Consider the following 16,651-nt stretch of genomic DNA (forward strand, 5'->3'; position numbering starts at 1 on the left):
TATTTCATTTCAATGTCTCATACATAATATCTCTTATGAACCATCTCTTGGGATGGTTCTAATTGTTAATGACTTTTAATGATGTACTTTTTTATGACATTTTTATGACTTTCTTTGTGACATTTAAAAATTGCATCTTCATAGAAAACGTAAACAAACGGCGCAGACTTTACACATACAAGATGAATTTAAAATGCTAAATTATTCATAATAATAATAAAACAAACTACTCCACACAATGACTTCCTCTTCACATCTTTATTTTTTTCCCCAACATTTTGTAATTAAAACCTGAACCCCTTTTGTTATGCACTTTTGTTAAATACAAACTGCCAGAGTAACTGTCAGTCAGAATGTGATGATTTACTGAGGAAAAATTGATTCTACGGTATAATAATCAATGCAATAGCTGCTACCTTCAGCATAGTGAAAAACATACAGAAACTGAACATACACTTATTTCATATCACAAAATCCACACAATGTAGTAATAACACAGATAAAAGAAGTCCATTCACGCTCACAACTATGGTGAGGTCTGCAATACTGGCTTGACGGACATTAACTGTAAAGTTTCACCTTCTGACTGGATTATAATTCCTGACACTGACGTGTCGTGTGCAGAAGGAAGCCTGTTTTTTTTTCCATTCTTCAAACTCTGACACACGACAAATGGCACTGGAAATAAAACTGAACGGTAATGTTGTTTACAGATCTTAATGGCATGCGTTCACGTACACAAATGCTCACAGTCACATCTCAAGACAGTTCCAACAAACCTGCCTGATTCATACACAACAGTGGAGAGGGTAAATATAAGATACAAATGTAATAATATACAGTTACAATGTTGACATATCAAAGAAAGGATATGGAAAAACAGAAAGTAAAAAATATAAAAATTGATAGGATAAAAAGTGAGGATATTGTTGCAGATATTAAGGACACAATTCTCCATCGTCAGCTGTTTAAGGTGCGAGCTCCCTTGTTTTTTGACAGGCTTCACATTTCTTCCATGTGTAACTTGAAATGCACCAGCGAAAAACAAGCCGCTAAAAAAATCTTCTTAATTTCCCAAGCAACCTCAATACAGCTCACTGAATAAATGTGAGATAAACATGATTATAAAACATTTTGGTTGAGCAATTAACACAAAGTTAAAATGATAATAAAACACTCATGCGGTCACTGGTATACTTATCGTTGCCAGACTTTCAATCATTCCTTTTGAACAAAACTACATTCCTCTCAAACTCCTGGATGCTTTCGTTCATCCAGATGTGAAAAACATGAAGCTCCTCGCAGACATGTTGTTCCTTAAGTGCTGTCCAAAGGAGGGACATTATTAAGATATATTGAAAGAGGTCTTCTCAGGATGATAACTTCATGCTGTCAGAACTTTCAAATGTTATCATTACAGGGCGACACGAGATGTGTTTGTAACAAAAAATCCATTTTACAGTACAATGTCTCAAACTGCATCCAAACTGTATTTCTAACTGGCTTCTGGTTTGTTTTCATTCATTACAGACATTTCTCTGGAGAGAGATGTTGGTTTTAGACATGTGACGTCCAGGCCAGACCCTGTAGAGCGACTGTTTGTCCATGTAAAACAAATACAAATAGAGCGGAAAAAGTAACATTTCCAATCAAGTTTTCAAAACCTTCAGCATGAAAAAGTATTTAAGACAACAAAAGGATGATATAAGTGCTAAAGTTAAATTTCATCGATGCTTCGAGTCTTTCAATTAGACCTTGGGAAACATTTTAAAAGTGCATTTTTGTCTTACATATATTGTAATTAGTACCTACAGTACAAGGGGGGGGAACTCTGGAGAGATTGTAAAGCACCAACTTCACAAGCTGTGTCAAACTGTTGCGGAAAATAAATGCAACAATTGCCAAAACACTGAAAACGCGAGATGAGTCTTTTCTCTTCTTTCCTTGACTGGCAGCATGTTGGTGAGACCCTCTGAGTTCACTCTGGTGTTAAGCTTGCTATGTTGCTGTCCAATCGACCGCACAGGACGAACAGCTTCTGTTTGAAACTACATTTTCTTCATAGGCAGATTAAATTTAAAAAGGACATCATCTTCAACAGAGAGTTAAAGTAGAGCTGGTTCGATTTATACGTTATCATGTTTTCTTTCTTGCATCAGTTGTCCTGTTGGAAAAAAACCCAAACAAATAAAAGAGCGGAACATGTAAAATGTGTTCTTCTTCGGTTTATGACTTCTTCATTTCAGATGATACCGGCAAGTGGTCAGAGTCATTCGGATTCTCAGGCTGTGTATGATTCTCTCACTGTGGAGTTGGGACTGGAGCTGAGGGGTGGAGTGTTTCCCCAGGAAGAGGGGGGGTGGGCTCTGTAAGGGGGGAAACAGGCGAGGAGCCGGAAAATGTAATGACTTTTTGACACATTTGCAAAAAATGATCTCCTTGTTTTGAATACTCGAGTGAAGTTAACAGGACAAATAATTCACAGCCTTTAATAGTGTATGTGTTGAGAATTTAGTATATTATATATTGTCATCCATCCCAAAATGTATTTATTCAAATACATGGTAATGGCTATACAGATCTAAGTTAAAAAAAATAGGGATGAGAGAGCAGACAAATATACTAAAATAATGAATATCATATGTATTTAAAAACGTGTGTTCAAAATATTGCTCAAACATTGAACTCACCATGGAGTACAGGAGTAGTGCTGGAGCTGGAGCTTGAGTGGGGAGCTGGGGTTGCACCTGGGGGGCAGGGGGGCGAGGTGTGAGCACCCTGAGGGGGTTGGGACTCAGGGGCCGGGGCAGAAGCTGAGGCTGGAGGCGCGGGACTGGGGGCCGGCTGCGGCGCTGGTGTGTTGGGAGCCTGCTGACTTGCGGTCGGGGGTGCTGGGGCTGGTGCTGGGGCGGCCTGGTTGGCATGAGGGCCCGCGGCCTGGCTGTGCTGCTGGTGCTGAATCTGCTGGAAGTGCTGCTGGCGGGCCCTCATCTCGGCATACTTCAACTGTTCCATGTGGAAGGACTGACGGTCAGCCAGCAGCTGCTGACGCTGGTACTCCAACTACAAACACAAAAAGTAAAAAGGTTAGAGGTATTGTACTGTAATTAGTCTCTATACTACATATCCCAGAATCCTTAACTTACGGCCTCCCTCTCTCTGTCCATTATGGTTTCCAGTTCTTCAAAGTGTCGCAGTTTAATCTCCAGCTTCTTCATTTGGGTCTCCACCAGCAGAGCCACGAGAGATTTAATCTTCCTCTCTTCAACTGCAGCCAGGTGCTACGAAGAAAGTGAAGGAGAAACTTAGATTAAACAAAATGGGAAAGTTAGAAAAACTAAAATCACAGCTTCATAGTTGTACGCCTCCGCCATGCAGTTTACATCTGTCTGTAATAAATGACATCACTTCATCATTTTATCCAATTAGAAATTTGTTGAAATTGTCATAATTAGCATAGAATCAGTGTTAAGTATGTCATAAAAAAATAATAGTAAAGTGTTTTATAAAAAGTCATAAATAATTCATAGTAAGTCATAGTATAGTATGTCATAAAAAAGTGTCATAAGAATGTCGTTGTATTGTATGTCATGCAAAAAAACATGTATAAAAAAATACAAGAATGTCATAAAAAAGTAATAGTATAGTATGTCGAATAAAACATTAAAGGCATAAAAAGTAATTAACAGATCATAGTACAGTATGTCAGAAAATGGGATAAAAAGTCATTATTATGTATGTCATAAAAATTGTAAATACAAAAGCCATAGTATATTTTGTCATGAAAAAGTATTTCATATCATCAATATTATATGTCATCAATATGTGAAATGTGAGTCATAGTAGAATATGTAAAAACAAAATCATCAATAAAAGGTCTTAGTATAGTATGTCATAAAAAATTAATTTAAAAAGTCACAGTAAAGCATGTTATACAAAAACCATAAGTCATAGTATTGTATGTAAAAAAGCCAGATCATAAATAATTCATAGTTTAGTATATAAAAAAAGAAAAAGTACAGGGTGTCAACATTTTCATGAAAACTCATAGAATAGTATGCTAAAAAGTTCAAAGTATAAATGCCATAAAAGATGCAAAACAAGTCAAAGTATAGTATGTCATAAATAAAGTAATAAAATAATGAATTCTTGCATTATGGTTAAACACGTGCTCTGTGAGTTCATAGTGACCTTTGACCACCGAATTCTAATAATTTCATCCGTGGGTCCAAGTGGACGTTTGTGCCAAATTTGAAGAATTTCCCTTCAGGAGTTCCTGAGATATTGCGTTCACAAGAATGGGACAGACAGAAGGAGGTACACACAGACGGACAGAGAGGCAACACAAGAACGTGATGCCATGGCTGTTGCAGACGCGGAGGCATAGAAAGGTGATGAAGGATACAGTAATAATGAACTTTACCTTGGCTTTGACTGCAGCAGCAGCGAGTGCAGACGCAGCAGCAGTGGCAAGGTTCCCCTCTCCAACGTCGCGCTCCACCTTCGCCTTCCTCTCCCCTTCACTCTCTGCTTCTCTTTGTCCTTCCTCTGTGCCCTCTTTTCCGTCCTTCGCCTTCTCCCCATCACCTTTGAGAACAAAAAAAAGCGTATTTCTTTTTTTTTCCTTTGTCAAGAACACTCCATTTCCTCTTTCTGACTGAGATGCATTTTCATACCAATCTCTGACTCCGTTTTCTCCGTCTCCCTCTCTCCTTCTGCTTCTCTTCCTCTTTCTTCTTCCTTCTTCCCATTCTCTGCCTGTTTCTCCTCTTCCTCAGTCGCTCCATCTTTGCTGTCCTGTATGGGAAAGCAAACAAGACACGATGAGCTTCGCAGCAGTTCATCAGCGGAACTCACAAAACAGAAATATGACGTTATATCGAACACGTATCCTACCTTGGCCTCCCTCTTCTCTTCACCTGGTTGGCTCTCACTCTTACTTTCATCACTGCTTTCATCTAGAGAGAAGACAAGTCACTCCATGGAAACCATATAAATATGGGCAGGTGCTAAGTATAAAATAATGAGGCTATAGCTTCATATTTTTATTTACAATTGATTTAGGCTACCAGGTAGAGCGCACAGTGCACTGTGGCCATTGAGTTAATCTAGAGGAAAGAGCAGCAAGATTTTCTTTGATTGGCTACAGCCGTACAATTCTGCATGCTGCATGTGTGTGTGTCCCTCCTACCAGGTCTGTCTCCCTCCTCCAAGCCGGTGCCTGCGATGCCACTACCCTCCAAGCCGTACAGCGGGTCGTGTCGGCCACTGACCCTCGCTGCCTCCTCCACCCGCCGCACGTGAGCCTCAACAAGCGCTGCAGGAACCTCCTCCTTCATACGAGAAAACTCCGCTAAGAGGGAGAGAGACAGATCGAGGTCATCGGTTACTAAACAGTAATCAATAAGGGACCAGGGATATTTCAATTCAAAATCAAAACATTCAGTAAATTCAATTCAAAACAAGCTCCTTCTCACCCAGAGCAGATTTGGCTGCAGCCGAGGCAACGCGTGGGTCGACGACAGAGGCGAGGAAGGCCACTGTGCTCATGACAGGGTTTCCTGCCTGGCTGAAAGGTACGGGCTGGTAGGCTAGTGGTCCCAGGGACGACGTGTTTTCCTCTAAGTAAGGGTCTTCAATGGGCAGCCGCAGGAAGTGCAGGATGCACTCATCCTGCGTACGGCTGCCCACATGTTCTGAAACCTTGTTCCAGTCGTCCTTGTACATCTCCAACCCCTGAGAGAAGTGGGGACTACATTTAGCTTCGCATTTCTACTTTCTTATTTTCACACAATTGATTTTAAGGTTAATTTGTACCTCAAGTAGTAGTAGTGTTTCTTGCTCCGCCCACTCCCTCATAGAGCTCGCTGTGCTCTTGCTCTGTGCACAAATATCACCACCACTTTGTTAATATGGGAAATTATTGTAAATGTACTAAAAATAATCCTTCCTTCATGCATTTTCATGGACGCGTACCTTTGCAGAACAAGTCTTCTTGCTGTACATGTCAGTCCTCAACCCAAAGTTTTGCAGATCTGCTGGTTTCTCCTTCACTTTATCTGGGAAGGACATCATCTGCTGGGTAGCAGGGGTCTACAGGTGCACAATGACAGGACACGTGTAAAACAACCCACAGCATGTGCGTGCATGTTTGTATTTGTGTTTGTGTGTGAGAGTGTATGTGGACCTGGGACGTCTTGGGCTGCAGGGGCACCAGACTGGACGGAGTGTCTGCCAGGACGTGGAAGTGAGAAGTGGGTGGGGGGCCCATGGGTGTGGGTCGGCTCTCAGAGTCAACCTGGTAATTGATCAGGCCCCACTGCTCCAGGAAGGCGTGCACTCTGCAGCAGAAGAAGCACAGAGTGTACAACAAGCGACTGTCTATATACAGACAAACTCTGGATTGAGTAGAAATATTCACATTCAGCCTCCAACCTACCTCATGATCGCACACACGTCTCCTGCCAGGTTCCTGCGACAGGCCGTGGACGTCAGATATTCCTGAGGGTTCAGCCGGTAGGTGTCAATCATGAAGTTCCTGTACGCCAGGTAACTGAAAGAAGGAGGTGCATACTGTTGTATCATATGTGACTGCTTTTTGAAATGTGTGTCAGATAAACACTTCAGATAAAACCTGTCATAAAAACATCTAATCTTGTTTTGTGTACAGATCAAATACTCACATCTCTGGGGTTTTGGATTTGTTCTTCCCATTGAAAAACTCTGGCAGGGCTCTGCGCTCAATGGCATGAACACTGGGGGGGAAACAATTACGACATTATGAGGACTCGCAGCGGAAATACGTATGAATGACTCACTTCGACCTTTTGAGTTGCATCTCCTGTCATGTGCTCTCTAGAGCTGAGACTATGCTGGTTTTCATGTCATCCATATCTCACTTTTCACTATAAATACACCAGTAACATCTGGAATCAGATTACTTAAAACATTGTTTTCTTACCTGTTGTAGTCAAACCAGGCAGCGTAGCTCGGTATGATAATGTGATGAGTTTGCTCGGTCACATTGTCCTCGTGAAGGTCCGAGCCTTTCACCGGTTCACCCTTCACACTAGCAGAGCCTTCCTCCTCCTCCTGTTTAAACACACGCTCATGTTGATGTATGGGTTTACTGCGCTCACTGCCCCCACACTTTCCTGCAGTTTTACAAACTAGCTTACCTTGCCTGTTGTTTCCATGGACTCATCCTCCTGCTCGTCTGTTCCAATCGCAAAAGAATGGTAAGTGAATATAAAACAAGGGCAGAGAGACACATGACATTCACTTAACACAAAATGAACTCAAAAAGAATAGAGGACTTATTCACAGCTTGAAATGCACACTTTTCCTCCATGCTGTGAGAGCAAACAGTCCTGTAAAAAACAATGTGTTATAATATGGGAAAAACCCAGATCCACGATTAAATTGCTGAAACAAACGTCAGTGGATCCCTGTTGCTTTTCCACTGTTTGCACAGAAAAGGGACATTTCCTTGTAAAAGTAGGTATAAGTGGCCATGATGGAGGTGACACACACAAAACTTTCAAGCTCACCCATATCTGTTCCTCCCTTGACTGGAGTTGAATCAGAGTCCTTCTTGGTGTTATCTGCAAAAAGAAAGTATAACGTCAGCCAGTAACAGACAACAACTACAACAGAGGGTTATTCTATGATCATATATGGTTTTATTTATGTATATTTTGAACATTTGTGTACTTGTTTTCGGTGGGTTTCCCTCTTCCGACGCTGGAACAGGTGACGCTTCATCCAAGTCTTTACTAGGATCCTCCTGCTCCTCCTCCCTTTGGCCCCGTTTAGACTTGGTGTACGGGGTCGTTGGCCTGTCCACGCAGACACACGTACACAAAATACATTATTTTACAATACTGCATAATGTCTCTGACACAACTGGTTCTGACAGCTGATGAGTGTGACATCATTGCATCAAGACACGCCTGGTTACCAACCCTTTTTTGGTATTCTTCTTCTTGCTCTCCTGAGGCGGAGGGGTGGGGGATGGCGACGGCGACCTCTTCCTCTTCTTGGCACTGCCGGGCTTCTTGTCCCTCCGCTCATCAGGAGTGGTCACCTCATCTGTCAGGGTCTTGGCTGAGATCCTCTTCCTCTTAGGGCAGCCCTCGCCCACTTCATAGTCCTCCTCGTTCATCCACTCGTTATACTGGTCCAGGTCTAAAATCCACTTGGCATGGACCTGTAAACAGAGAGCGTTCCGTGAGTGAAATGTCACCAACTTATTCCATAGTTTTACACTTTTCAGCCACATCCGTCATTCAACATGGCACAATGTTACCTTGTACACATGGATTAAAATGCCATGTCTAGAAATGTAATTAAAACACTAAATCTTGAGGATACCCACAGCAAAAGTACTGCTGCTGGGAACATTAGTGGAGGTGCTTTCTGGATCCTATGTCGGTTTTGTGGCTGAAACTTTATTATATTTGGGCAATAATGGCTGGATTAAAAAGAAAATAAATCTGTTAAGAGTTCAATGGAAACGTTAAAGGATTAATGTTTACGTAAAAACAATTCTACAGAGACTTAACTACCCCAAAGGAGCAGTCACTGAATGAAGACAAATGCGGTTAATCTTAATCAAGTCATCTTGAAGTTGTGGTCGACATTTCTGACTGTGAGTAAACAGAGTGACTGGATGGCAAACTAACACAGTGTGCTGATGTGTGTGTGTGAAAACAGCTCCAAACGTTTGAATGCTTCACTGCTCTGACTATCATGTCCTAGTGAGTGCTGAGCGCCTTGAGCGGTTGATGCTCTGAAGACTCAATAAGAGCTACTGACGCTGCCTTTAATTCATGGTTCAGCCAAGTGCCAGAGTAAGCACGGTGGCTTCAAGTGCCAATTTATGTTATGTTTCCAAACTAGGGAGCTATCAGCTCTATGTACACTCTACAGTCCCCTGACAGGTTTGTATAATAAAGAAAAGGCTGAGACATCAAATAAACTTCCATAAATACTCATGCACCCATTAAAAACAGCATATTTGATTTGAATATGTTACTCACTCTTAAGTGTCATTTAGGCTCAATTAAGGGCAGGAACAAGTCAATACAGCAAATATATATACTGTATATTTGGTGTAGTTTAACAGTGCGAAATATGTTTAATTAAACTTAGGGGGTATGTAACCAGATGTTAAAAAAGGATTTATTAAGAATGTTAAAATTAAGAGAGGATAAAGAACACAGATTTAAAAAAATTGGGAATGGATGACATGAAAACAGAGAGACAACAAACTAGAAAATAAATACCTTTCTAGGCTTTTCTGGGCTGGGAGGATCCTCCACAGCAGCCTCAATCTCACTGGCTTGGATCCAGGTATCATAACTAAGTGGCGAGAGGAACGAGGTCAAAGGTCAAGGCAGGGGGAAAAGATTACAAGTTTGGGCTTGTAAAAACAACTCAGGCAGACCATGGTGTACCGTAAGCTTGAAGAGAGATCGGCAGATCCACTCTACAGTGTTATACATCCACAGTTAAGTGTAAAATGTTTCTATTTAAGTGTAAAACGTTGAATGGTGTTCATATCTCTGTAAACTCAGCACCAACCTGTCAGGAAAATATCCCCAGTGGAGCAGCACTTGCTTATCTCTCTTCATCACTGGACGCACCCACTCCTCTGGACCACAAAGAAAAGGAAATCAGCACAGATGTATTCATTGCAGCAGAATTCACAATAAAAACAATAAACTGTGTTTAACACCACATCTGAAGCCTCACCTTCCTCCAGGTTGGTGGGAATAGGAACAACAACATGGGAGCTGGAGGCCTTGTCCTCAGTTACTGAGCCCTGCCGCAGATAAAGTCACGAGGAAATATTGTTTTATTTTAGATTGCAACAAACAAATGGTTATATGTTTTGAGTGTGTTTTCTGTATGTAGTACTGAGACTTTTAACAAAACAAAATACACACCTGATGTCTTTTTATGATGTCTTTTAGTTTCCCAAGCAGCTTTGGCTCTATGTCAGAGCTCAGGTAGATGACTGGCCTACTCAGGCAGTTGTTCTGAAATTAAAAGAAATGCAGCAGATGTGTGAATTAGTGAAAATCAAAATTCAAATAGTCAGGAAATCTATATACAATCTACATATTTAATATCATATAATCTCCATTAAAACTCAGCGTCAGTGCTGTTGAGCTCTCCAGGTTAAGGGAGCTGAATGATCTTGTAGTGTAACTGCACGAATAATTAAGAAGGATTACTGCTCAAGTCACATGGCTGTAAAGCTCAGGCAGCCTGATTCTCAGACACTTCACAAATTTGAATCAACTGACTCCTGCTGGAGCTCACACTTGATTTCTTAAAAACAACCATTTTAATCGTGGCAAATTGTGGGAATGTTGTAAAAGTGAGTGACGTGAAAGGACTATAAACACGGCTATTACGCCTCAAAACATAGAACTGAAAACATTTACGATTGCATTTTGGTTGTCCAGGTAATGTGCGTTACAAACATACGTAGAGAAAAGCTCGGTGGCAAACTCACTTGCACTAAAGACTTCTCAATGGTCATGAACATCTCCACATTTCGGTCCATCCTCGACGGATTCTGGAAGTCAAACCTGCGCCTACCAGGAAATTAGACTGGAGTTACACACGAAACGGCAACAAAGCCAAAATCTAACTATGTACAGAGCACTCACGTAGCACAGTACATTGTCAGTTTGTTTGTTTAGTAAACATTTATTCCAGCTAAAAAGAAAGTCTTACCATCCCTGGTCACTCTTGAACTTGTAGGCAGAAGCCAGGATGTGGCAGAGAGCCCCTCCTGACTTGAAGTCCAGAAAACACTTCATCTGCAGACGCAAAACAGTTTAAAATGCCTGTGGGGTGAAGTCAAGTGTGTGTGTGTGTGTGTGTGTGAATGACAGATAAAGGAGACATACTGGCAGCTTGGTGAGCGGAGGGTTGCTGACATGTCGACCGAACACCTCCTCCTGGAACTGGAGCAGCTGGACCACCAGGCTGGACAGAGACTTGTTGGTGGGGGGCTCGGCCTGGATGTACTGAGAGGACATCAACACAGAGAGGCAATGAGTGCTGAGCCACAGGGAGGACAGATAACAGTTAACTAGTGTGTGCCGATAGTTGCTGACGGCTCAGTTATGTCAAAAAGCTGGAGGGAGCATCTTCTTTATTAATCATGTTATGTAACATGTGATATGGGAATTAAATGGTGAATATAGTTAATTTCATCATTATTGTTGTCGAGCTCTTAAAGAAATTATGCAGTTATTTGGTTAAATCAATGTGTCTATGTTATTCCAGACAGGCCATGGCTTCAGTCAGCGCGCGCCACACAGCCAACATCTGGATCTGGGCTGCATTACCGTTAGCCGATTAGCTAACTAGCTAGCTAGCTGCTTGGCCGGCTAGAGTCACCTCTTTTGCATACTATCATCCTCGCAGGACTCATTGTGTGCTGCTTTTGAATCGGTTGAGCTACAATAACGTATCGGGATGCCGCTTTTAGCGGCTGCATCTGTTGCAGCTGTTGGCTCAGCATCCTTTTGTATCCCCGGCTCGAGTGAATCAAACAGCTGGACGCTCAGCAGCACCCTCCCTCCTCTCTTTGTCACTGCCGCTGCCCAATAGGTAAGTACCCGCATTTTAGGGGGGAAAAATCACAGCTCCGCGTGCACGGATACAAAACATGCGGTCAGTACCTTTTTGTAATTCTTTCCCAGCCAGACGCGGACATTATCAAACTGAGAAACGGTATCAGACGCTTCGAAATATTTTACATTCGGGCCGCCGTCTTTCTTCCGCACCGCCATCTTTGACTGCAGACTACTAGTCAACGTCGCCTGCCGCCCAACGGCCAAAGTCTGGTACTACAGCTGATGGCGAGCGTAATAACAATCAATGTACAGCAGGTTGCGCACTCATGTAGGGAAAGATTTTTAAATATAATACTTCTGCATGCTGTGAGAGATTTGAAAAGCAGCGGCATGCACCATGGTGGAGAAGAATAATTAAAAATCTCATTATAAAAATACTACACTACTAATTAAAGTATCATGACTAAAAGCAGGCTACTCATCATGCAGAATGGCTCCTGTCTGTATCATACCATAGTATTGGATCATCATTATTATCAACCTGTTAGCAGTACTTACATTTTGGAGGTGGACATAATTCTATAATACTGCTGGTGGGCAGTATTATAATAGGTCCTATTTAATAAAATGGAATTTTAAAAGAGATGAAAAGCAGAATACACTCTCTGTGGTCTATGTATTAAATAATAAGGACATTTTTTGTATGCCTCCGTTTACACTTATTTTAAAACTCGTAAAAATGAAATACAAAAGCCTATAATCCATATCATTTAACAAATCGTTAGATCTCGCTGCGTCTGTACACATTTGAAAAATGAAACAATTTACAGAATCAACAGGTATTGGATGCACCTCACAGCACTAGTGGATACTGTAAGTGGCAACCGAAAGAATATTTTGAGTATGAAGCATGACGAGTATGATGAGATGTAACTTTGTGTTTCCTCGCTGAGAGTGATGGTTGATTAGTTGTAACTTTCTCGAATAGACTGCAACATTTAAATGACCCAATAAAGCTATTACTTGTAAATCTTGAATAAAAAGAAAGAAAGAAAACATACATTCTGCACTATTGAAATAAGACCGAAATAATAAAATAAGTTTTAAAGGATCAGGTTGTGATTCAGTGGCAGTGGATGCACACATTGTATTTACAAATACAACATTTTACTAATAATCTGTTTGATTTGTATTCATGTGAATGAGGTACCGTCCACTCGGCCTTCAATCAATTCATTATTTTGATTGTATGAGACCTGAACTATAAAGTGTTCTCTTTAAAAGATATTAAGTGGATTTTACAATTCTGTCTTGCTACTTATTTTATTTATCTCTTTATTATTATTAATGCATTTAATTATTTTGATCCAATTTATTTTACTTTGATTAATTGAGGAGAGTCACGGTGTGGCACTTGTTCTATACCTCCCTTTGTCTTTAGGGAAATGAGTAACAGGATGAGAAAGACTAAAAATGAATCGTTCTGCTACACAAAATACATATTTAACTTTTTTTCACTTGTATCTAAAATGTTATTTAAAAGATACCTTTGTAAAAAAATATATACATTCATATTAAAACACATAAAAGTAATTTCCAATACCTGCACGGATAAAGGGAGTGACAGCCTCTAATGCGTGCTCTATCACAGACTTGATATTATAGTAATATAAACAAACAAATAATTATAATCCTAACTGAATCCTGTAAGCAAAAAAAAGCTCCCATTGAGAATATTAATGAAATATATTAATATATATGACAACAAATTCCTAAATACAAGCAGTCCCGAGCCTGTATTCATTATATCATACGACTACAGCAAGTTTTTGTTATCCATGTACCCTCATAATGAGTTGATCCAGCAAAAGAATTCAGCAGACATGAGAGATCAGAAAAAAATGGAAAATATATATATATAAACCAACGGACTGCTTTCATGTCTTTGACCTTTTTACTGGTTCTCAGTTAGTCAGAGGCTCAAATTAACCTTCATTAACAGATAATATGTGTGTGTGTGTGTGTGTGTGAGTGTGAGTGTGTGTGTGTGTGTGTGTGTGTGTGTGTGTGTGTGTGTGTGTGTGTGTGTGTGTGTGTGTATGAATCTTACATGACCCAGGCTAATTTGTGAAAGTCCAGAGACAACATTGAAGAGAGTAGTGCTTCTTGAACTAGTATTCCTCAGGCAACCTGTGTGTTTGTATTTGCTGTCTGTGTGTGTGTGTGTGTGTGTGTGTGTTGTGTGTGGTGCACCCGTCTGCGCTGAAGGAGAGAGAGTGAAGCCTATTGATTATTTTAATCCTCCTATTTGTGAGTCTGTGATCCTCTCGGCTCAGCCTTCCACAGAGGGATTGCTAATGGGGCTGAACGCTTCCCTCCTCAGCCCTCTCTCCCTGTCCAATTAACTTAACGCTGGAATCTGCGAGGAGGGAGCAGTGGGACTCAGAGGGCAGGGGTGGTGGTGGTGGGGGTGGAGGCTGGACACTCTGCTGAGACACAACCCAACCAGTACGACATCTCCCAACCTCTCATTTGCACCAGCAAGAACTTCCTGCTCCAGAATAGGAATACGTCTCACCTTTAATTAAAGATCCATCTGCTTGTTTTATTCTGGTGAGGTGAGAACTCCATTCAGGCAGTGTTTCATTTTCACTGGGTGGCTTTGCAGAGGGTAGAAGCAGCAGCAGGTGAAAAGCAAGTATTTTAATGGGAAAGCTACCTTAAAACAAGCTGCTGCCGCTGTAATTCTGTCTGAACGCAGATATTGCAACAAGAATTTGTCCAATTAGTGTTTGTCTTCAACCCTTCTCGAAGCTACAATTCAGAAAACCAAACCTTTAATTGTGGACTCGCTAATAAAGGCGTTGCTGTATTTTACTCCCCACCCTTGGGCAGCCCCTTTGGGGCGAACAAAACTCCACCACTGACCCAACTAAACCGCAGAAGACACCGTTAAAACAATCAGATCCATTGGATTTATTGGCATGAAAATATACAAACAAGACAATTCAAAATCCTAGGTTTAGAGGCAGCAAGCCCAGAAGTCCCCACGCCAGAGGCCTCTCCCTTCTGCTGCTGGACCAGGAGCTTTTAATTAATAAGCACTTCCTTCATTCTTAGTCCAGGTGCATCCGAACATTTGTATGAGGATAAGTTGAGCTCGTTGAACAATGCAGCACACCTCTGCAGAGCTAAAAAGGGACAACAGCACAGGGAACAAATGCAGCCGTACCACCTGAAACAGAGAGGTGGTGTCAATGTTTATATGGCAGCTACTTCTCTAAAGCGAGCTACATCAGATCCAACACACAAAGTGTCAAAAGGACGAAGTCACGTTCTCCCGAAATATGTTATGGCCCCGAGTGCTAAGCTTTATGTATCTGAGACTGTACTCACGTTAGTAAAACCGTACTGTCAACACTTTTGAGTGCATCTGTAGAACTTCACAGACTCTCTCAACTCCACCAGATCTTTAATTATTGACTAATTAGTGCAAAAAAATGCAAACAAACACATTTACTTTCTAGCTTCTTATTTGACAAAAATGTCTGTATTCGTATCGACGCCAGAAGTTGTTAGACATCGTACATCTTCATTTTCTGGGTTTACTGACATTTATACTGTACATCGATATATGTATAAGTTTAGCTGGCCACAAAATATACTAAATTATATTTAGAACATTATATTTGAATCATGTATCTGAAGCACATGAAGTGTATATTTTTACTTTATGTATGTAATTCTAGCATTCAGTTTGACATAAAAAAAGAAAAAAAATGAGCACAAACCTTATTAAAAAATAACAACAATTATGAAATAATGTCCACAAAGTCAGATAGTTTACCATATTATTCTTTATCAATGGAGGAAAAAAAAGACATGGCAGGTAGGTTTATTGTCTGCTCTTGTTGGAAATACTGTAATATATTTGTCAGCTGTTTTCATATTTGAACCTCAGATAAATTTGACAAATGCTGATAAAATCTTGAAATCTTTGCAATAAAAAATAAACACCCTGAGCAGTGAGAACTTATCACAACATGTCAGCTGCTGAGTTCTTGAAGAGAACAAAGAAGAAAGAAAGCAGTGGTTTTATTTAGCGACGGCAAAATAATCCTGAATTCTCTTTTCATTTTATTGTGTTTCATGGTCTTCAAGGGCAGAGAAAATGCTGATTTTATACATAACAAATACACATAACTCAGCTTGCAAAGTACAGTGACAACAGTGAATCCACACTGCTCGTGAACGAAGGTAACAGCGCCAGAAAACACACACAGTAGAATGCAGCATGACACAGAGGAGGAATGTTTGTGTACTACTACACAACGTCGAGAAGGCTTTTCAATCACAGTACAAGAATGATCAGAAAGGTTTACATCCAAATCTCATCGGGGTACAGTCATGCTACCAGGCTGCAAAGTTGGATCTGTGTCACTTGTTGGGCCAATATGAAACTCTTTCCATGGCACTAAAACTACAACAGATGTGCTCAAAGGAGTATTATATTGTATTCGTCAAAGCATTATATCATGAAAAAAATAGAATTGTTAAATATATTAATTTGGTTACATCAACATATTTATAATTTATTCTGAATGCAACGTTTGAACCGTACATGCTTCTGTTGTTCGTTCCCTCATGTTTCCCACCATACCGAATGAACCTTGCTCTCCATTTTGGGGGATTTTATTCACAGCAGAGTTACATTCATGTTACATACAAAGATGAACGTCCTAAGTTAGCATCTATATTTTTTTAAATGGTCGTCAGATTGCTGTTTGTATCAGCTTGTTCGTATCGCCTGGATTCAACAAGTACCTCATGCATAAAAATGAAAAGGATAGTGTAAGGCACAGAAAACCTACAACAACAGTCACCTGCATTTGAAAAACATCTTCACACGGGTATATTCACAGTAAAATTAAAGGAAAAGTTTGACACTTTGTGAGATATGCTTATTTGTTTTCATGCAGAGAGTTAGATGAAAAAAATCAATGCCACTCTCTTATCTGTTCAGTAATTATGAAGCTCCAGCCAGCAGCCTG

At 40.6% G+C, this 16,651-nt stretch overlaps 1 protein-coding gene across 1 annotated transcript; it reads right to left on the bottom strand.

Annotated features, from left to right (window-relative positions):
* Nucleotides 1-251: 251 nt before the first annotated feature.
* On the bottom strand, nt 252-11,816 carry smarcc2 (SWI/SNF related BAF chromatin remodeling complex subunit C2; the record flags this gene model as incomplete). Its single annotated transcript, XM_079156995.1, has 26 exons — nt 252-2,366; nt 2,691-3,063; nt 3,147-3,281; nt 4,424-4,587; nt 4,677-4,797; nt 4,897-4,958; nt 5,192-5,353; nt 5,478-5,736; nt 5,818-5,880; nt 5,977-6,093; nt 6,188-6,341; nt 6,440-6,553; nt 6,684-6,755; nt 6,962-7,092; nt 7,179-7,216; nt 7,551-7,604; nt 7,714-7,838; nt 7,965-8,209; nt 9,288-9,363; nt 9,586-9,655; nt 9,757-9,826; nt 9,951-10,043; nt 10,526-10,607; nt 10,750-10,835; nt 10,926-11,045; nt 11,706-11,816. The coding sequence occupies 26 exons, from the start codon at nt 11,814-11,816 to the stop codon at nt 2,302-2,304; spliced, it is 3,162 nt and encodes a 1,053-aa protein (XP_079013121.1). The 3' UTR covers nt 252-2,301.
* Between the last annotated feature and the right edge of the window lie 4,835 nt (nt 11,817-16,651).

The sequence above is a fragment of the Pholis gunnellus genome, assembly GCF_910591455.1.
Source record: "Pholis gunnellus genome assembly, chromosome: 3".
Taxonomy (NCBI): Eukaryota; Metazoa; Chordata; class Actinopteri; order Perciformes; family Pholidae; genus Pholis; species Pholis gunnellus.